The 22,289-nt window shown below is 42.0% G+C and overlaps 2 protein-coding genes across 3 annotated transcripts in view; both read left to right on the forward strand.

The window, feature by feature from the left end:
* CPEB4 (cytoplasmic polyadenylation element binding protein 4) overlaps window positions 1-6,287 on the forward strand; it is a 42,523-nt gene extending 36,236 nt beyond the window's left edge. For both annotated transcript variants that reach the window (XM_071570186.1, XM_071570187.1), the window contains one exon: window positions 1,880-6,287. In XM_071570186.1, coding sequence (XP_071426287.1) covers window positions 1,880-2,107 — 228 coding nt within the window. In that variant the 3' untranslated portion in view covers window positions 2,108-6,287. The remainder of the gene's footprint in view (window positions 1-1,879) is intronic.
* Window positions 6,288-14,104: 7,817 nt separating this feature from the next.
* Window positions 14,105-21,335, forward strand: C15H5orf47 (chromosome 15 C5orf47 homolog). Its single transcript, XM_071570591.1, is given in 7 exon segments — window positions 14,105-14,132; window positions 14,541-14,611; window positions 14,911-15,367; window positions 16,360-16,442; window positions 17,855-17,954; window positions 20,115-20,161; window positions 20,519-21,335. Coding segments are annotated over 7 exon segments (813 nt in total). The 3' UTR covers window positions 20,546-21,335.
* The last annotated feature ends 954 nt before the right edge of the window (window positions 21,336-22,289 follow it).

Genomic DNA, 22,289 nt, shown 5'->3' on the forward strand with positions numbered 1-22,289 from the left:
ATAAGTTCTGTACAACTTTGAACAAATAATTTGGGCCGCCCTTGTGCAACTTGTGCTTGCATAAGCAGACACTTGGGTGAATAGGTCCATTGAAGCTGGTGGGACTACAAATTTAAGTAAGTACTTGTGAACTCTAGCAAAGATTTTGCAATCTATTTCCCCTTCCTTCTCTCTTCCCACTCGCCTTATTTCCTCATTTTTTGTGCAGTTCAGAATAAATGTGCTGAGATAAGTGCCCAGAGGATTCATTATAGGAGGGACTGGGTGCCTGAGAGAGGCAAAAGTACATGAGTGGCAATGTTACTTTTTATTAATAAGGTACTATTTATTAGAACTTTCTAATATTGTTTTTCTGTAAAAATAAAAACAAAATTAGTAACAAGAAGGGATTTCCTGTAAAATTAGGCAAGGAGATGCTGCTAAAGGGTGTGCCCTCAAAGAAATAATGCAAATGAATGTTCAGCAGCTAGCATTGCTGCCAAGAGCTGCCACCCAAAGTGGGCCTGATGTTGCTGCTGGAATTGAAGCTTTTTCTCTGCACCTGGGAAATCTCACTGTACCCAGCTCAGGGAGCAGTTGCAGCCCCTGTTCCACTCTGAATAAATGTGCTGACGACACCTGTGCTGTAGTTTGGCCTCTGAATGTGGCTGAATAGAGATAACAGAGCAGAATCGCCACCTGTGTAGCCTCTTTGTCCTTTTAGCACTTGGAGAAGACAACACTTGCCAATAAATCCCGAACTTCACACTACACAGCAGATTAGGGCATGGAGAATGTGGTGTGAGGAACATTTGTCTGCTTCTGCTTTTCTACGCATTCATTCTCCTGAGCTGGCACGGAGGGGTTTTGGGAAATGCAACTTGAGCACTGTAAGAGGAGAAAAACTGAGGTCTTTAAAAAGGCTGCTGTGCTGTCTCTGAGTAGCTTATATGTCCTGTAAGCACAAATGACATCAAACTACTGCAGTGCTCTGTCTGGACTGTGATAAAATGGGGTAAGTTTGAAAACATGGGAACCTGTGAATGTCCTTATTTGACTGAGTTATGACCGAGACTCCTGAGGTGGAGAGAGGAGCAGCCCTGGGGCAGATGCCGAGGTAACAGTAGAGATCCCAGTCCCAGTCTGGATGTTTGAAAAAGTTTGTGAATACACCTAATTAAATGAGCTTCAGAGAAGGGTCACAAACACTTGTAGAGCAGGAGGTTGTACCTATATTTGTTTCTGCTGCACTGAATTACTGCCCGTCCCCTGGCCCTTAATGCCAACAGCGTAGGCGAGTGTCAGTTCTGTGTTAAGCTTCTCATTTGATCCCAACAAGATCAGGTGGATTTCCTTCTGCTGAGAGGACTAAGTCATGAGTACAGAAATGGGCTGTTTATTTAGATAATAAAGTATATTTTTTTTTTAATGTTGAGAATTCAGACATTGAAATTTGCAGACCACATGCACATTTAACCTGCAGTTACAGTGTTATATAAAGAGTTTTCATTCCTGCCTAAATGGGAAGCAGATTAACTGGGCATTGCCATGCTTAAAAATAACACCCCAGGATTCTCTGGTGTTTGGATGGTAGTCTGTGTATCAACAACAGGTTGCTTGGGCCTTTCTGTAAATCAGTGACAGCATGTGTGATACTGATGGTCAGCAGTGATTTCTGGCTACTTTTTAAGGATTGAGAGGTAGAAACAGAACTGTTGTCATGTTAAGTGCCTGGAGTGTTCAACAGCCATGGTCAGGTGTAATGAGGGGGGCAATTCTTGGGTGTAATACTCCCTGCTGTGATGGCCATCCTGCTACAACACAGAGAGTAAATGGTGTGGAATTGTCATCTACATTGCAATTAAGAACTGTAAACTTTCTTCTCGTTTTCTGAACACAGGTGGAAGTTAAGCCATATGTCTTGGATGATCAGCTTTGTGATGAATGTCAGGGGGCCCGTTGCGGTGGGAAATTCGCTCCATTTTTCTGTGCTAACGTTACCTGTCTGCAGTATTACTGTGAATATTGCTGGGCTGCTATCCATTCACGCGCTGGCAGGGAATTCCACAAGCCCCTGGTGAAGGAGGGAGGAGATCGCCCGAGACATATTTCATTCCGCTGGAACTAAAGGATCACTGCAGTGCTCATTTGCAGCCTCCAATTAAGTGCACTCTTCTGTTCTCCCGATTGTCCCCAGCCCTCCCCACCCCGTCTCTTACTCACACAGCATGTCCTTTTATAGTAGTCTGTAATTTAACAATAGTATAATGAAAGAATGACCTATAATATGGGTATTTTATAGAATCTTGTCATTGAAAACTGTATTGGGAACTCCTTTTCGTATCAATAACATGTTGCAAGTGAGTCGAATTCTCTTGTCTTTACTACCGAGAGAACACTTAATTTCCTGCAACGTTTTCTTAGAGGAGAGAAAAATATTAAGAAAAGAGAATTGAAACAATAGAGTATTTTGGTTTTTTAATTAAATTATTGTTAATAAAGAACATAATAATACTTTTATTAAATAACCATGTAACAATAACACTATCAGTCTGTTCTGACACTTTTCCCCCAGGGAAGCCTGTTTTTGCCTCTCCTTTTTTGTTTGGACTTTGGATTTTTCCAGCAACAGATGAAGTTAGCATTTACATACCAACAGGAAAGAGCATGTTTAAAGCAACAAAAATGCATGAGCAAAGTTGAAGCAGCACTATAATAATGATTTTTTTTTAAAATCTCTTAAGGGTTTTGAGGCTGAAATTTTAGCTCAGTGTGTATCTGACCATGCCTCTGGCTACCACCCACATCCAAATTATTAATGAGATAGGCAGAGCTTACTATATTTTCATCAAAATGATTACATTTTAAGAATTCCTGAATGTAAAAGGTGAGTAAAGTTACTACTGAGGGGGGAGTGCACTTTTTTTTCTTTAAGAGAACTCAATTGTCTGGTTACAGCCCTAGATATCCTACCAAAGCTAGAGTAATGACAACTAGTGAACTGGCATTTCCTCTCCTGAAGGATAAATATATAGATTTTATTTTTGATGGCTATATATAACTCTATATCCTAATAAACTAACATTCATCAGGGGCCAGCTTTTGCTCTCCATTTTGACGTGAAAAAGTAGAAAACCTAAAGATACCTCAAGGATATCACTGATTTTTACTGGAGTTTTGGTATTCCATTGTGGCACACAAACTCAAATTGGCTGCTTATTGGTTTCCCATGTAAAGTTCGTTTAAAATTCCCTCAAATTTATCTGTAACAGAAGGCATGAACCGAAGGAGTTTCAAATCTTGTTTTGCACTATGTTCTGAATTTGTGCATGGAATGGTGCAAGTGTGCATATGCCTTTTCTACTCTTCCTGTAGAAAGATCCCAACTAAGATTCCACCTGCTCAGAACTAACGATGGGCAGATAAAGACAGGCAGGTTTTTGAAGTGCCAACATAGTGAAGTTAATGCCGGCTTTATTGTAACTGAGTTCTACCTTGAGGAGCATTAACCCAGTCCATGTGAACTGTGCAGGGGGTTAGTTTGAAATAGTCAAATGAAGGAGTAGTTCTGAAAATTGTTTTTATTACCTTTGAACTAATGCCCTGGCCAACTTCTCAAGTGATGATGTAGCAGTGTGCAAATAAACTGATTTATTGGCAATCTTCTGAGTGGCCTGGGACCATCCCAGGGTCTCCCAAACCAAAGACTTGCCTCAGCACTGCTTGGAAAACATCTGCTCCATTAAAAACCCTCGTTGGCCCCCCTCATCCCATTCCCCTGGCCCCGATTATCTTTATGAGAAGCAGTTTTTATTTTCAATGCAGGCTTTAATGAACTTATACCTTACCAAGTTCCAAAGGTCAAAATGGAGACATTTGCTGTCTACTAGTCAAGTATAGCAAGGGAGCTGCTTTTACTGAAATCCCTGAAAATATTGACAACAGTAATGCAAATGCAGAGTGCTCTTGTGTAGATTGTCAGGGACTTTTTTTTCTCTGAAGTACATAATTATAGTTGGAATGTTCCTTTAATTTTTTTAATGCTTGTAGGTGGCTTGGGGTGTGCTATTGTGCCGATCCTACCCCGCAAACAGGTGAGGTGGGTTTCCATTACAAGAAATAACACTGTTTGAGAACTAGCTTTGAATAATAATTTTTCCCTTTGTACATGACCTGCTGAATTTCGGTACAGTGTTTTTGTAGCTAACTTATTTTGTCATGCACATAATGTATATTTGTTATGCACTACTTTTGTATATCTTGTTTTTCCAACAGTGAGCATTTTTAGGCACACTTTTCACTGACGGGATATCTCTTTATGCAATACCTCAATTTTTCATATTGCAAAGAGTAGCTTTTTGTACTTTTATTACTGAGAGATCTTCATATACTTCATTTTTTAATATAAATAATTTTAATAAATTTTATTTTCTTATATTCTGCTTTTTATACATTTCAGTGCTCTGCATACATTTTGAATTATGGATGTTGTGCACTGGCAATGCTATTTTAGAATCTGCAGAGAAAAGAAAGCATGTTGCTTAAACATCTTAGCCCAGCACCAGGTATTTGGTGTACATATAATTTAAGAAATAGTATATGTAAAGTTGAGAATTAAAGAAGAAAAGCATGAAAGTGGCAAATTACACTTGTCTTTAGACCCATGAAATTTAAATGCATAAATATAGTGTAGAAATTTAAAAATCAACAACCATCAAAATTGTCTACTGCTTCTTACTGAGTTTTTAAAAATTATACACAAATGCAGACGTTTTTGGTGAATGTTTAGCCATTTTTATTATTAATAAAGAATCGATGTTAGGTGTTTGATGCAGAAATGTGTCTGCTCTTTTAAATTATATTTAAAGAATAAAAGAGAGCCTGCTGGGTGGCAGGCATGTAATGTTAGTATGCATGACTAATGTAAGAAATTGTTATTCTACTAATATTCACTTGTGATTGTGTGACAAGCGTGTTTACAGATCCTTTGGTTACACTTCGATTTACAGGGCATAAACAATTATATACATTACTCTGTGCTTCAATAGTGATGACATGTCCTTCTGATTCCACGGGGTTTGTAGTTTTGGGGTTACCATGTAGCTCCAGACGTGATTAACGTGTAATTAGGTACCAGTCGTGGGGTGTCCCTTTGCTGAGCAGTGGATTGGGGAGTGTGGAGTCGGATCCCCCTGGCCTGGCACTGCCCAGGCATTTCCTGTGTAGTTACAGAGTAATTACATGGTTATTTTTGCAATGTAAAATAAAGTGTTTCTGATTATTTTATATGTAAAGGAACCCCACTGCCCTGTGCTTTTGGTATAGTCTCTACTTCTCCATACACAGACCTCTGCAGAATGCAAATTTCAACCTTGCAGTGACTGAATTTAGCATTTTATAAGGATGCTGTTGGAAAGACTTGATAATTCACCCCTTGTGTTTTTGAAGAGTTAAAACCTTCTGTTCAAAGGTGATTTAAAACTTGAATGTGATGAATTGTGGCAAGTTAACTTCAAGTTATGTGCAATACCTATTTCAGACTTCTGGAAGATCTTTGCAGTGTAATTCTTTGTTTTTAATTGCAGACATTTAAAAATGTCATTTTCTACTGTTCTAGTAAATCCTCTTTCTTGCTGGTGTTTCTAAAGAAAAGAATCAGAAATCAATCTTTCTACTAATGTAAATTTGAGATTATTTTTAAAAAAAATGGAATAAAAGGTTTTGGTCATTTGCTTTATTTTATTATCTTATTTTAAAGCTACTGTGATAGCATTGTAAGAATTGGGACAATATTGTATTCAACTGTTTTATTTTTTATATTTTTAAATTTTAAAGTATAATTAGTTTTTATAATTTTCATCAGATTTTTTTGTTATATTTTTTGGAAGTGAAACTTTTAGCAAGTGGGTGTCTAGTTTTTACTAATCCCTAATATGTTTTTTCCCCAATGTATTGCTCATATTATCAGAAGGAAAAGTTATTTAAGTATGTCAGTTAATTGTACTACTTGGCTGAATTTCCATATAGTTTTTACTGTGTATGGGGAGGTTGTAGTATTTATTATAGCATTTTAAATAAGGGTAATTCATTTTTTATTAAAGTCATTTTCACGTTTAAGTTCATATTTTTGTATGTTCTACTCTAAGTTATATAACACAAGTTACTTTTTTTAAAAGAGTTCATTTGTTGAAGTGCTAGTGAAAATTAATGTTATTAAATAGTTTGCAAATGACTATTTATACCAGTATGCATATAATTTTTAAATATTTGTAATGTGAGATGTTGAATGAATAAAACTTTTAACTCAATGTTTCTCTTTAACCTTTTTCTTTTGAGCTTCCTGTAGAAACTTGTTCCTTTTTGGCAGAAGCTCGTGGGGCTTGGGGAGGTGATTTTGGCACAGATTATGGTACATGTCTTGCTGTGTGAGGTTAAAGAGGCTTTAGGGAAAGTTCTGCTGCCTATTCTGCTCACAAAGTGCAGTGAGGTTTCCTTGGGAGGGGAAGAAGGGTCAGGGATGCTGAGAGCCCATGGGCAGAGCTGCACACTGGGAAGGGCTGAGGAGCTGCTCTCTGCTGAATGAGGCTGTGAGAACCCCCTTCACTGCTTGGGTTCAGGTGTTGAATGCCAAGTATTTAATGTTGTGAATTTGGTGCTTGTTGAGTGTTTGGTAGAAACCTAATGAAGCTTTGGTAAAGCCTTTCAGCAGTTCTAGCACTGCCCCTCCTGTTCTTTGCACAGCCTTAAGTGTATCTGCCTGACCGAGGAATTGTGGTTGGGTCACTTGTTTGTGCTCAGTGTTCTCTGCAGCTCGTTCAGAGGGACAGGAATGAAACCCAGTACACATCTGTGAAATCCCAATAACAGGGCAGGTATTCAGTGAGGAGAGAACCACTGAGGTACAAGTAATCCCAGAATGGTTTAGACTGGAATGGACCTTAAAGATCATCCAGTTCCAACCCCCTGCCATGGGCAGGGGCGCCTTCCACCAAACCAAGTTGCTCAGAGCTCCATCCAATCTGGCCTTGGACACTTCCAGGGATGGGGCAGCCACAGCTTCTCTGGGCAACCTGTGCCAGGGTCTCACCACCCTCACAGAGAAGAATTTGCTCTCAATATCTAATCTAACCCAACTCTCTGTCAGTGGGAAGCCAATCCACCTTGTCTGTCACTCCAGGCCCTTGTAAATAGTGTCCATTTTCCTTGTCGGCTCCCCTCAGGTACTGGAAGGCCACAATTAGGTCACCCTGAACCCTTCTCTTTTCCAGTTGAACAATCCCAATTCTCTTTAGCATGTCAGTCAGAAACCACTTTTGCAGCTGGGACAAGCAGATAACCAGACTGGGGCCAGGGCAGAGCCCAGCAAGGCATGGACAGACAAGGATTCTTTCTTCATTGTCTCATGGTTGTGATCTGATAGTAACAGAAGGAAGACATCTGGCATTTTAAAGAGCTTGCTGGTTTCAGTCTTTAATTTAAAATACCTAAATTTCAAATATCTAAAAAGTCCTGCAGTGTTACAACCTTATGTGTCTGCTCTTCAAGGACTTTTCATCAGGAGCCCTGCTTAAAGAATTCAGGAGTTTTGCCGCTAATCTCGTGCCATCACTGAAGGAATGGTGATGTAAATGTTAAGTACATGATGAGTATCATTCTTTTGTCTGGGTGCTCTGGGAAATGTAGATCTTGGAGCTCTGATGGGATGATTCAGCCAGATGCTGATTGCTTCACTTGCCATTGGCTTCAGAGGATTCCCACTTTGCAACTAATGCCTTTAGAAATTAGTTTTTAACGGGAGTGAAAAGTTTCGATGGTAATTCCATGCAGGTACTTCCAATCCCTTGACTTTAAACAGAAAAGCTGGGATGCTTCGGATGAGCAATAGAGAGGCTGGAGATGACCAGTGAGTCAGGAATTCCTCAGTGTTGCCTGTTGTGCCAGCCAAGCAGCACCAGACAGCACGGACCAGTGTGACTTGGCTGGAAAGTGTTGCCTTTCCGTTCTCTGCATCGGGATTCTTGGGAAATAGTCATAGTTCAGCCTCGGCGATGTGTTAGCAAATTCTCGACATTGTTTTCAAGTGCAAATGGTCTTTTGAACAGCATGTGCTTATCAGCGGTTTATCTGATGTTTTTTAACAAGTATGATAGTCTTGAAATTTGGTCGTGGAATAGGGAGGGTTTAAGTTTTTTGGATGTAATGGTGGTGGAATGTCCTTCACAAACAAGGCACTCCCTGACTGATTTCAGTTCAAAGTGCTGTAAGCTTAGAGGTGTTTATCATGATCCAGCATCTTATTTACAGTTGGGAATGTGCATATTCAGTCTAAAATTCTCCTGTTCTGAAGATTGCAGAATACTTTGCTTAATAAATGAAACTTTCTTATATAGGCAGAATCTAAAATATTCAATTCACTAAGGTGAAATGCCAAAGCTCTGGAACATCCAAAATTCCTAATAATCACTGTTGGTGATGACCTTTGCTGATCTGAACTGCTGGGAAGTTACTTTCTGGGACACATGACATAACAAATCTCTCTTGGGTTCCAGTGTGTCCTGAAGCTATAAATAAATGCTACAGGCAGACTCCAGAAGATGAAGTGCTGGGTGGAATTCCAGAATTTCTGCCGTACATGAATCCCAGCTCTTTCAGCAGGATCTGCCTGGAGCACAATCTCCAGCAGCTCCCTGGGCTGCCCCTTGCCCTAAAGGAGCTTCCACATTCCACATCAGTGAAGGAACTCGGTTTGGGTGGAGGTGGGGATAACCCACCTCGTGCTCATTTAAAGGCTGAGCTGTATCTTCAAGGCAGTCTCTGAGCTGTCAGGTGGTTGTTGGACAGTTTCTACTGCCAGTCCTCATTCTCCAGCTGCTGTTGATTCTCTCAGCCCCAGCCCAAAATGCACAGTGCCTGCCTACAGGAAATCTAGGACAAGTAATAGCCTCAGAAAGGACAGATGAGGAAAAACACTGACATCTCTTCCTCTGTGTAAAATAAGCTGATTCAGTCTGTCAGTATGAAAAACAGCCTGTGGGATAAGAATATACTCACAGCTGTCTGTGCAGTCATAGAAACTGAAGGGGGTGAATCAGTGCTGTGAATACATCACTGAAAGTCTTCCTGAATCCTGATGCTCTGATTGATGCCATCAGATATCACCTGTTTTCATGACACAGGAACTATAATTTCCTGACTCCTTGTAGGGTTATTCAGAGAGACAATTTGATACAAAATGTTGATTTATTTGAATATATCTATAACCAAGGGAAGCTCTCTTAGTCACCTTGTTTATGGAGCTTGAGAGACCATGTTCTGTTAATGTTGCTTCACAAAATCTGCAGGTCAAAAGTTCTCAATCCTCCTGGTATATATGAAACATAGAAATATATAAAGTCTGTGTTTGATTGTGCTTCCTGAAATTTATTTTTGGTGAGTCATGAAAGCTGAGATTAAATCCTCTGAACACAGGAAGGTAAAGTGTAACTCTGAGGACACATTTTTGGGTTTGCATTATTCTTAATGTTTAAAATGAACTTGGTTTTATTGCTCTCATCTATATGGTATTTTTTCATTCAAAAACTAGCAGGTTGAATTGCTTTGCTTTTTATGGGACTGAAGAACATAATTTTTGAATGGCAGAGTGATGGGGTAGGTGCAGTGGACACACACTGTGTGCCTTAGCCCAGATCTGAAATCCATGGAATTGAAGCATTGCACTAGTAGGGCAATGTATTTTAAGCAAAAATAAGTCTCTGCCAGCCTTCTCTGAGCCTAGGCTTGAAAAAAATGTTTACTCACTGTAAATCACCATCTGACACTGCTGCTGACTCATGGACCAGGATCAGTTTGCTCTGGGATTGTGTAGGCCTTGCTATGCATTAAGTTGTCAATTCAAGTGTCACTTTGCAAGATGGTTCTTGTGGCTTTAAGCTCATGTGCAGTGCTGGTTTGGGTTGGAATATGCTCATGGCAAGCATTTCTGAGTTTTCTGTCAGCGAGTTAAGTGCAATTTCTAAGGTTTTGGGGGAATTCTTGTAAGAAGCATCAGGCAGGAGCCCCCAGCTTTGCTTCAAAGGGCCAGCTGTGCACAGGCAGATGTTGCTCTCTGCACACTGGCAAAATCAACTCAGCTCTTCAGTCAATGGCAATAAAATTTGCTCAAGCATTGTTTTTACAGGAGGGTGTCTTCAGAGGAATGTGATGGCAGGACAAAGCAGTGACTGCTTCAATTTTCTTTGCAGAGTGAGCAATCTGTGAAGACAGAAGCCTTGCTCAGTTCTTTTTCTGGCAGCATCCTGATGTCTCTGCAGGTGGGGAGGGAATGCTCAGTATCTGTGAAGGCCCCAGTGCTATCACAGAGTGGCCTTACTGCTAAGAATCACAAAATCAGTGAGGTTGGAAAAGACCTCCAAGGTCGAGTCCAAATTGTGACTGATCACCACTTTGTCACTGAACTTCCTCAGCTGTGGGTTCATACAGGGTCTCACTGCACATTCCCCAAAACAGCCAGAGTAACATTTAATATTTAATTTCATAGGCTCTGCAATCTAAAATTTGGTAAAGTGTTCCTGCCTCTGATTTGGAAATAAAGGCTGTCATTGCTAAATACTGATAACTTGCACATTTATGTGGAAAAATTAAATCAGAGCAACCAAAGTCCTTTTCTGCCTTTTCCTTTATCCACTTGACTACAAGTCTTTCCTGGAAATCAGGCTGTTTCATTCTGGTGTTATTTCAGGGCTTATTTTGTCTTTCTGAGTTTTCCCCATAGTTTCCTTTCGAATTGGCAATCTCTGTTTAAATACTGTAACAGAAAGTTCTTCTAAGCCAAGGGTTTTTGTCTCATTGGCTTGGGTTTTGATTATAAATCCTGTGGATCTTCTCAGTGATTTGGAAATGTCTCCAGGGAAGGCCCAGGCTTTAATGTAACAAACCTAGTTTATAGTCTGCTAAATAATTTTATGCACAGTATGGAGTGATGGGAAAATAGGCATCTCCTTATGAGTGGTGTGGAGGAAGTGATTCCCACATGTATGGTTTGTAAAGCAGTCGGAGAAGTGCAGGTTCATTGCTGTGAAGTCCAGGTGCATTCCAAGGGCAGTTGGCCATTTTCTCTCTGTGCTGCCCAGTTTTGTTCGCACAATTAACTGAGAGCCAGGGAAAATTATGAAATTTTACAAGTAGCATAAGCTGAAGGCAAATGCATGGTTTTGACTCACCAGAAGTGGTGACTTGTTTTTGTAATGATTCCTGGTTGCACTAATAAATGGTCCCCAGTGTCCTCTGTAGGGTAACTACATTCTAATTAAATACCTCAGCACAGTGACTCCTATTAAATATTCTGTGAAAATGAAGGTGATGGACTAATTGTTTGTGCTACTGCTGAGGATACAATTAACAAGGTTTGAGTGTAGCTGTTGTCAGAATTAGCACACTTTTCACGTGAGAATCCCAGTTCATGGTGCTAGATTCCTATTTCAGATATACGCACTGTTTGCAGTGGATCAAGGTAATGTAAGAGTTAATGAACAACTGGCCTTGCCTGAGTTATATTGAATTTTAGGGTAAATTCAGGGTAGATGTAAGGAAAAAATTCTTCCCTGTGAGGGTGGTGAGGGCCTGGCACAGGTTGCCCAGAGAAGCTGTGGATGCCCCTTCCCTGCAAGTGTTCAAGGCCAGGCCGGATGGGGCTTGGAGCAACCTGATCTAGTGGAAGGTTCCCCTGCAAATGGCAGGGGGATTGGAACAGGTTGAGTCCCTTTCAACCCACAACATTCCATGATTTTATGCTTATGTTGAATCATGTCAGTACTTTGTTTAATTCCATTGCAGAGAATACTCAGAGCAAAACAAATCTCCAAGAGCAGCAGAAGGGTGGGGTTTTTTCAGGGAATCACTATCTGTATGTGCAGCAATATTCCATCAGCTCCTTCCTTCCTTCTCTTTCACATGAAAGAGGTGTAGGTTTGCTACCACCAAAACCTGCCTCATTTTAAAACTTTTGTCAGGGTTCTCAGATGAAGACACATACTTGGCCAGTAAAACTGAAACATTGGAATTCAGGAACGAACACAAGTTCTGGGCTGGAGGAGCTGACATTGGAATACAAAACAAACTCGATGAGGTGCAGGCTGGAAGCTGGAATCTGGGCTATTTTTAACTAGAGAGTTGCAGCTGTGGTGAAAAGCCGAGATGTTTGTTCAGTGATAAATAGAGAGATAGTGGTCAGCTGGTAGTCAATTCACACGTGTGGAAAGGTGGATGAAGAGCAGTGTGCAGCTAAAATAGCTGAACCTGACAGATCTGCAGATAGATTTTAGGTGATGTTGATTTTTCTGAGTAGCAACAGATCCTAAAAGGGACCCGCACTGAATGTGCATTTGAGATCAAAGTCCTGGCAATGTGCTGTTGGGAAAAGTGGACAAAATGTGCCATACGAGGCTTGTGTGTTTGCATTAGCAGGGTGGAAGCATATTCCATGAATACAGGTGCTGGGAAAACCGCTGATTTGGCAGCAGTGATGCCCTGACGAGGACGGAGGAAGGAAGCAGCCTGCCAGCTGGCAAGGGCAGCGCCTGCCCGGGAAGATACAGCAGCAAGTGTTCCTGCACAATGCAGAGACAGTCATGGAACGAGCACAGGGCTGGTTGGGTTTATGTGTGAGCATTCAATGCGGGTTTTGTGGTGGGGACTGGACTGAGGTGTATTTCAGCTAAAGGAGGCATTTCTTGGCCAGGGCTGTGTGATTGATGGACCTGGGGAGGTTTGTACACCAGGATCAGCTTTTAATGAAGCCTTTGGGTTGCCTTTCTCTGGGTTTAATTGAACACGTTGGCTGCCATCTCATTGGGATATTTGGTTAGTGCAGATCATTGCCGAGGAGGGAGTTTTGGACTGAGGAGCAGTAAAGTTGAGAATCATAGAAGCAGAAAATATCCCGAGCTGAAAGGGACCCACAGGGATCATTGCACTCCAACCCCTGGCCCTGCATAGACACCCCAACAATCCCAATGTGCCTGAGAGCATTGTCCAAATGCTCCTTGAGCTCTGACAGGTTGTCTGTCAGGCTGTGATCCTGGGGAGCCTGTTCAGTGCCCGACCACTCTCTGGGGGAAGAACATTTTCCTAATATAGGAAGTCATAGTTGTTATTTGAGGTCACAGTTGATATCAAGGCTCCTGGCTCAGTGGTTGTGTCATATCTGTAACTTTTTTAGTCCATACTCTTTGGATCCTGCAGGAAGTGCCCTTTTATAATTGTGTAAATAACAAATCACCCAGGTAAACTGTCACATTGTGCCTCTGCAAGTTGTTGTCCCTCTTTTCTAGCTGCATACACAACATGCCCTTTTTCTGACAGTGTGTACAATAGCTGGGAATCCAGGGATACTTGGCAGTACGCTGCCGTGGGAGCGGCGGGGCCGGGACAGCGGCGGGTTCCGTGGGAGCGGCCGCCACCTGGCGGGGCCCGACCGCACTGCACCCGCCGGCGGATCTTGGAATCGCGGAGCCTTTGGGGCTGGAAAACAGCTCCGAGATCATCGAGTCCAACCTGTGACCCATCCCCACCTTGTCACCCAGACCAGAGCGCTGAGTGCCACGTCCAGTCGTTCTTTGAGCACCTCCATGGATGGGGACTCCACCACCTCCATGGGCAGCCTCTGCTAATGACTGACAACCCTTTCTCTGAAGAAACTCCTCCTGATGTCCAACCTGAACCTCCCCTGGCACAGTTTGAGGCCATTTCTACTTTTCTATCCTTTGTTCCTTGGGAGCAGAGCCTGCGCCCCACCTGGCTCCCTGCTCCTGTCAGGGAGTTGTAGAGAGCAAGAAGGTCCCCCGTGAGTCTTGTTTTTTGCAGGCTGAGTCCCCTGAGCTTGTCAGCTCCTCCCATAGGACTGGCTCTCCAGACCCTTCCCCAGCTCTGTTCCCTTCTCTGGACATGCTCAGGACACACACAGGGACTCTCAGCCTTCTCAAAGACTGGGAAGGACCCCGGTTTGCTTCATGTCCTCTTAAGATCTATTCCCAAGGGTGACATACTGTCAGCACCATTCATATTGTTGATGCTGCTAAAACAATTAGAAAAATAGTGTTTTCATAAAATTTATTGTTTCTAATTCGCAATGCTGCCCCTCCTCTGGGCAGTCAAGGGTGCTGAAACCCTGGGAAATAATCCAGAGCAGTATTTCAGTGTAAAAAAACCCCATATGTGGGACTTGATGTACATTCTGTGCTGTGAGGGTGGGGAGGCCCTGGCATGGGTTGCCCAGAGGAGCTGTGGCTGCCCCATCCCTGGAAATGTTCAAAGCCAGGGTGGACAGGGCTTGGAGCAACCTGGTCTAGTGGAAAATGTCCCTGCCCATTGTAAAGAGGTTGGAATGAAATGATCTTGCAGCTCCCTTCCAACCCAAACCAATCTGTGATGACTTGTGCTCTTGAGTGGTTTGAGGGATCCAGCTGTCCCTGTCCATACCCAGCAAACTGTGCTGGGACACGTCTCTGCCGAGCACCTGCACTGGCTGGACTGGCCACGCTGAGCATTCTCCTGGTGTCACACAGCTGCTGCTGCCCGAAGGACAACACAGCAGGTATTTAATGTTCCATTACTGTTCCGCAAGCGGCTGGAGCAGGTGGGCTGTCTGGGTTGACATTCATTGCAGGAGCTACAGCAGCACCTGCACCAATGGGGTGCTGCTGGTTCCTCTGCTGTGGAGACAAACACTACACCAACCACCCTTCAATCAGTCCCCTTATCACTGGCAGAAATAGATCAATATCTTGCATGAAATATATCAATATGTACCTTCAGGCAGCAGCACTGTGCGCTGAGCCCTAGCGCTGGCCTGAGGCAGGGGGACATCCCCGCCCCGCCCCGGCTCACTGAGCCCCGGCTCCCTCACCACCCCCAGCCCCGTCTCCTCTCACTCAGCCCCGGCTCCCCCAGCCCCAGCTCCCTCAGAATCCTCAGCCCCGTCTCCCCTCACTCAGCCCCAGCTTCCTCAGCACCCTCAGCCCCGGCTCCCCTCCCTCAGCCCCGGCTCCGCCGGCACCCCCAGCCCCGGCTCCCCTCCCTCAGCCCCGGCTCCGCCGGCACCCCCAGCCCCGGCTCCCTCCCCTCACTCCGCCCCGGCTCCCCTGGCCGTTCCCCGGCCCGCCGCCGATGGAGCGCGGCCGCCTCAGCCGCCCGCCCGTGCCGCTCGTGTATGTGAACAGCTTCGGCTCGCACCGCCGCGGCTCCGTGATCCGCCTGGGCCGGGGCTGCCGGCAGAGCCCCGGGCACAGCTCCGGGCAAAGCCCGAGGGCCGCCCCGCAGGCACAGCCCGAGCCCGGCCCCGGCCCGGGGCGCTGCCGGGAGGGCAGACTCGGCAGACGCGGCCCCGGTACGTGTCACCGGGACACGGGCACGAGGCCTCTTCCCTGGCTGTGGGCTTTGGACATTGTGCCACCGGGGCTTCCCTCGGTCTCTGAGCGGTGGAGGTGGCTCAAGTATTGTCGCAATGGTCTGTATCGGCAACAGGGTGACAGCAGGACCAGGGCAGTGACTGCCCTCCCCCCCGCCCCGTGCTGGGCGCCGCTGAGGCCACAACTCGAGTGGTGTGTCCAGTTCTGGGACCTTCGATGTCTTTTTTACATTGAGGGGCTGGTGTGTGTCCAGGGAAGGGCAACAGATCTGGAGAGTCAGTACTATGGGGAGCTGCGGGGGCTCAGTCTGGAGAAAAGGGGGCTCAGGGGGGACCTTCTCATTCTCTACAACTCCCTGACAGGAGTGGGGAACCAAGTGGCGGTCGGGCTCTGCTCCCAGGAAACAAGGGATAGGACAAGAGGAAATGGCCTCAAACTGCTGGGGATGGTCAGGTTGGAGATCAGGAGGAATTTCTTCACTGAAAGGCTTGTCAGGCATTGGCAGGGGCTGCCCAGGGAGGTGGTGGAGTCCCCATCCCTGGAGGTGTTCAAGGAACAACTGGACATGGCACTCAGTGCTCTGGTCTGGGTGACAAAGTGGGGATGGGTCACAGGTTGGACTTGCTGATCTCAGAGATCTTTTCCAAACTCAACCATTTGTGATTCTGTGATTTAATGTGCCCAGCACAGTCAGGCTGGATGTTTAGGCATGAGGAGAAACATGGTGTTAAGCTTAAATGGTTGAAATGTTTAATAGGAATGCACAATCACAAAATGGTTTGGGTAGGAAGATACCATAAACATCATCTTATTCCAACGTCCTGCCTTGGGCAGGAACACCTTTCTCCAGACTAGATTGCTCAGAATTACATCCAATCTGGCCTTGAATACTTCCAGTGATCAACATCATCCTTAGGAATATACTGTAAGTTCTCAAGAAATGCTTTATAAATTCTCTTTCTAGTTCATCTTCAAGAGGCTGAGGCAAAGGCTCACACCTTTGACTTTCCCATCCCTTCAAGAAGTGTTGATAAGGTCATTAAACGAAAGAAGAAAAAGGTAATAAAATGTGGGAGCTGAATTAACTGCCTTGGCATTTGAGAAAACTGCTTCCTGCTTGTTCTGTGTGTGAGAGCATGAGGGAGATTAAAAGATAGATTTGGTAGACTGTTACTGAAATCCTCACTTACAGAAAAGAAAAAATGGTATTATTTTCTCCCTCTGGAGGCTTTAAAATCCTGGCGCTTATTCAATAAAGCACTTAAGTGTGTGCTTACCTTGAAAAATGAGAGTGTGCTGTTGACTTAAAGCCTGTACTGAAATGCTCTGCTGGATTGTGGCCAGAGCACTGCACACCTTGTGGGTGAAACCCAGCAGAAAAGAGCTCTGCAGCTCCTCTTCCTCTCATGTTTTAAACAAAAAAATCCCACAGGTTACAAATAAATGAAGGCAGGAATCAGAGGCATTAACACCATCCTTGTAGCAGTGCAGAATTACTTTCTGCTTCACAAATGTATTTCTGTTCCTGTTCACTAGTTCGACAAATGCTTGAAATTTTAAAGGGGACATGAATTAAACAGTAACCTGTTATGAGATAACGTGTGAAGTACAATAATCAGCTAGACTGGAATAATGTCATACATACTGGATTTGAAAACAGCAAAATGCTATTGACTGCAGAGGAGCAGCTAATAACATGCCAGAATATCACTCTGCTGGAACATTAAATGGTCTTCAAAAAGAATGAGGAATATATGTTATGTTTTAGCTATAAATGTCTACAAGAAAGAAATTATCTTTGAGCTGGTTTCACAAATGGGGTCTAGCAAAAGTCCAAACTTCAACATGTCAACACCCATTTCTGTTTGTTAGGCCACCTCTGTCTGAGTGCCCTTATCATTAGGTCCAATTTAATCTTTTCAAAGCACAGGTTTGAAATGTGCCAGCTACAGACAGAACCTCTAAAATAAAGGTTACCAACATCTATAAATCAGATTAATATGGATTTGATATGAAATAAGCAACACCATTCTGGAATCTGAGCATGAGGCCTGAGTTATGCTGCTGTTGAGGGATCCCATGGGAAAGTTTTTGCTCCTGGAAAAATAAACAATCTTATTTTTCCCCATTTTGGATGGCTTTGAAGGGAGCTTAATGGCTCTACACACGTTTTCAGAAGCTTTTCTTATCTAGAAGGACACTTCACAAGTCCTAAACAGAGTTCTAGGCATGAAAGAAGGAGGAGATCTCATGGAAAATTGTGGAAGAATTTATGGTTTTGACTTCTAAATAGAAGCAATTCTTCCAGTATATCCCGTATATGTATCCCTTCTTCACTTTTCTTCCATCCCAGCCCCCAAGAACAGCAAACACATCCAGTTTGGCTTCATAGTCATAGTGTAGAATTCAAAGTTCTGCCCCATAGATGTTTTAATGCAAACTTTTTATATGTTTCATATTTTATCTCTCAGTCCAAAGTCTGGCGAAAGGTCTGGAAAGTGATTTCAAAAATGCTTGAAGAAAATGAAAGGTTCAGAACTCGACTGCTGGCCTGCAGTCAGTTTGGAGAAGGTAGGAAATGAACTGATAGTGTTTTATTTTACTAGAAAAAACAAAGTACTAATACAACTGGTTTGGCTCAAGGTCCTAATATTTAAGGTCCATTCCACTGCCTGTTTTGGGTAGTAGGTTTTGCAACTCACAAATGGAATTCATTGCATAATTTTAACACTTCCAGCCTTATTTGAAAAACCCCTTATGTTTCTTTGAGGGTTTAGTATGTATTAATTTGGAGGAAGGATGGTGGAGGAAGTGTCTGCTGCAATCTGATGTTAAAGACATAAAACACCTGCAAGTTTTACTGAACCTGTGAAATGTGTAACGAAACTTACAGGTCAGTCCAAGGCACTACTGGTATGAGTAGTAATTTATTTTTTCACGTAGGAAAATAGTGGTTTGTTTCATGCACATAATAAGTAACTTAGATGCTCCCCAAAGGTTGCTGTAACACAATTTAACATAGGCATTGAACATGTTCTCACACTGTGCACTGAATTCAGCTATTTCGTTACTGAAAATGACCTAGAAATTAAAACTAGTGCTGTGCATTGAGCCAACTTCAATTAGAGACATTGTAGTTACTGCACAATTTGAGATAATACAATGTATGCTTACAAATGGAATTGGAATTTCTGGCTCACAGTCTGATGGATTTTTAGGAAAAAAGAATGTGCTAATCCACGAAGATTTACCAGGCAAGTTACAAAATTACATGTTCACCCACAACACTTCTGCTTCACTTGCTTTTGTGTTGATGGAAGCTTTCCACATGGAGGCATGTTAGGGGATATCCCAAAATGTAGGTCCATTCCTGCCAGTATCTTATTTTGTAAAGTGCTAGATTAGATTTCCACATACGTGACAAGAAAATATTCCGCCAAAAATTTTCTTTGTGAGAACAAAAGAAGTGCAGTTCTGGTTCAGAACAGAAATCTCTGCCCCTGCAACCTACAGTGGATGTTACTGGAACAGGAAAAGAAATTTCACAGTGAGTTTCAACAATGTGTTTTGTTATTCTTCTACAAATATTCTGCACTATGTGGGAAAGCACTTCTTCTGTTGGCTTTAAAACCAATTCGTGATTAATTCTGGAATTATGACATGCTGGGTATTCATCATGTGCTATTCATATTCTATCAATTGAGATTCCATTGGCCCTCTGTCATATTTCTGTGCTAGGAAATTCCAGTCTACTAAAATCTCTCCTCATATGGAGACTGTTCCACATCCCTTCTCCTGCATCTTATGTCATTGCAGAAGTGTTTGTGCACACCTATTGATGTATGTGTTGGAAAAATACAGATATCTAAGACATACATATCTATGCACATGTAGGACAGTGAATTAAAATAAAAAATCTTCCTGGATTTTTCTTTGCTTGCTTTCAAGAAAAAGTGGAACAAGGAACAAGGAAAAAGGAGGAGAAATCTTCTATAGGTTATTGCCTCAAACATTTCAAGTTACTCTAAAAAAAATCCAACCAAACTTCTGGGGATCATTTTCATTCAAAATACGATCTCCTGGGTGGATTTACCACCTTACCACGATGGCTTTTCTGTTTGCTACAGATACACAAAGTGCTGCTTAAGGTTGTATTTATGGACAGGGCCTGTTCCCTTTTCAGGCAATCATTTCATTTCAAAGGGAGAGCATTTTGTTTGTAAATAACTTCTGGTGACTTTAAAAAACTCACCAACCAACTCACCCTTTCCCCTCCCCACTTACTCTGTCTTTAATTGTAATTGTAATTGTACCTCCTTTTTCAGGCCCTTCAATTGAGAATCTACTATTAAGCCCTATTTAGGTGAAAAGCATCAATTCTTATACCTTCTTTCTAATTAGCAGATTCTGCACAACATCAGATCTAGGAGATAAGTCTCCTATTGATCTGAATTTCTCATTAATCAGGAAGCAAACTGAATCATTGTAGCAGACATTTAGATATGGATCAACAAATTTGAATAAACTGGGTTCATTTTCATATCTTTACTGTTTTAATAACACTAGAAAATTAATGCTGCATTTTATTGTCTCTATAAATAGTTTTCTTTAGAGAACAAAAGTCTACTTGAATTCTAATGTTACCTATTTAGTCCTTGGAATGTTGCAATTAAGATTAGATTCAATGTGACTGAAAATGATGATTTGCCTTCACATAATGTTCTCCCACAGGCTCTGGTGTGAACCAAACTTCTCAGAATGGGGCATATCTGGACAGGGTATGTATACAGCCCATTAACTGCCAAGAAATCTTAAATACTAAAAGAAACAAATTAATATTAAAAAGATGCATTGATCTTGATTATAGTAAGTGCCAGTTAGATACTTAAGTATTACTGACATCCAACTCAAATGTTTTGAAGATTACAGTGGTGTTTAGGGGCCAGAACAGCTCCATCCTCACAGCAAGGACTGTGTGCTTTGCCAAGGCTGGGAGCTGGATTTTGTTTTATTGTGCTAAATCCTAAAGTAAAATCTGAGGCATCTCAATGTTCTGTAGTTGACACGCTTTAAATAGAGACTGTTTTTATATTAAAGGGAATGCACCATTTCACTTTTGTCATTTTTTTCTCTAGGAGGAGTCCATCTTTGGCTGGGTGTAGCAAGAAAACAAAGGAAGATTCAATCCAAAAGGAAATATAAAAGTAGTGAAAGGTCTTGTTTTGATCTGGTTCTTCCTGAAGTCAGTGGCAAGACTGCAAGTGACTACAGAGAACACGGGTCCTCTGTTGTTTGGTTGGTGTTTGTGCTTCTACTGTTTAAGAGGTTTGTTTTTACAGCAGCTTAAACAGTTCTGTTGCAAGTTATTTACTTCAAGCCATTAAGTCTAGTGTTTCACTGAGCTATTAGTTTTCAAAAGCTTTTTAATGAGCATAACATTGTGACAGTTTTCTTGCAAAAGAAGAGATACACATTTAGTGTTGTCTTTGTATTTATCTTTTATTTTTGTAGCGTGTCAGAATAATAAACAAACACAAATTCAGTAAGGCAGAACTCCACACATGATAAAAACCCTACTTTTTTTGCTTACTGATTTGAATAACTTTGACTTTATTGTATTAAAATATTACACAATAACCCTCTCTGTTGATTCATCCATTTATACATGAATCTCAGCTGGTATTTTGAATATGAAACAAGGTGAATGTTTTCTGTGCTACTGTTCACCGTGAGGCACATAATGGTATCATCATAATCAGAAGGTGCTGTTTATCTGCCTGACTTCAATAACACAATGTAATGTTTTGTGTTATGCAGTTTAGTACTTGAACTCTTGACTGACTGTTAAAGCCTTTTAAACCAGCAAATGGTGTAAAGGGAACGTGAAAACTGCGTAAAAATATTTATGTATATGGATTTCATCTCTGGAGCTAAAGCATTCACCTGTCACAATTAGACATCTTAGTTTCAATAAAAGAATTGTTTTCTCATGGCATAATGTCTTTGCGTTAGCAGATATAAATACTGGAATGTCAGAGTGTTGAGCTTTAATAACATGCTGGTGATTGTGTCATGAAGTAGGAGAGCATTTGGAAGGGTTTCATCTCTGGTTTTTGATAGTAAAACTACATGTGTATAACTGGAATGTGCATTTTTGAGGACAGCTCTGGCATCAAGGTTCTTTTCTGATTTGTGGTTCGGTAATATTCTGATTTTACTTAGAATACTTGACATTTCAGCTTGGAAAAGGAAATGAGGAGGCAAAGTATTCAATCAAGATGTGATCATTTTTCTGGCAGACCAAAAATGTCATAGTTCTTTGGTATTTTCAAAATACATATTTGGAGTCACACAAGGGGTTTTGGTGGGTTTTTTTTTTTTAATTTTTTTTTGTTTGTTTTGTTTGGTTGGTTTTTTAAACTAAATTAGATGATTTCCCTGTCTCCACAGTTCTATCAATGAAATATTTCTGTGGAAAGATTTTAGTTTATAATCTTGGTTTGCAAATTGTAGAGTTGTTGCACTAATGTTTCTTTTCTTGTAAACCACAGCTGCAGTTGGTACTTTTACTGGCACAGACTTAGGGGGCCTTGGAGATGGAGCTGTTCTTCCAGATGCATAATTGCTACTTTAACAGGATAGATGAGGTGCATTAACCTGAATCTCTGAATGAAGTTTAGCCAACACATTAAGATTCTTTGGATAAATACAGACCTCTGTCTGTGGGACTATGCTAAATCATTTTAAAAGGAAGAAAGTATAAAAGATGAATATGGCTCTAGATCATCCCTATCCATTTACCTCTTCCAGTCTAAAAGGTCTGTACAGTGATGATGATATAATTAATTGGTTTGGATCTACTAATTGAAAATAACTTTCAGTTGGCAGTACTTTGAAAGGGCTCTT

Source organism: Pithys albifrons, chromosome 15, assembly GCF_047495875.1.
Source record: "Pithys albifrons albifrons isolate INPA30051 chromosome 15, PitAlb_v1, whole genome shotgun sequence".
NCBI lineage: Eukaryota > Metazoa > Chordata > Aves > Passeriformes > Thamnophilidae > Pithys > Pithys albifrons.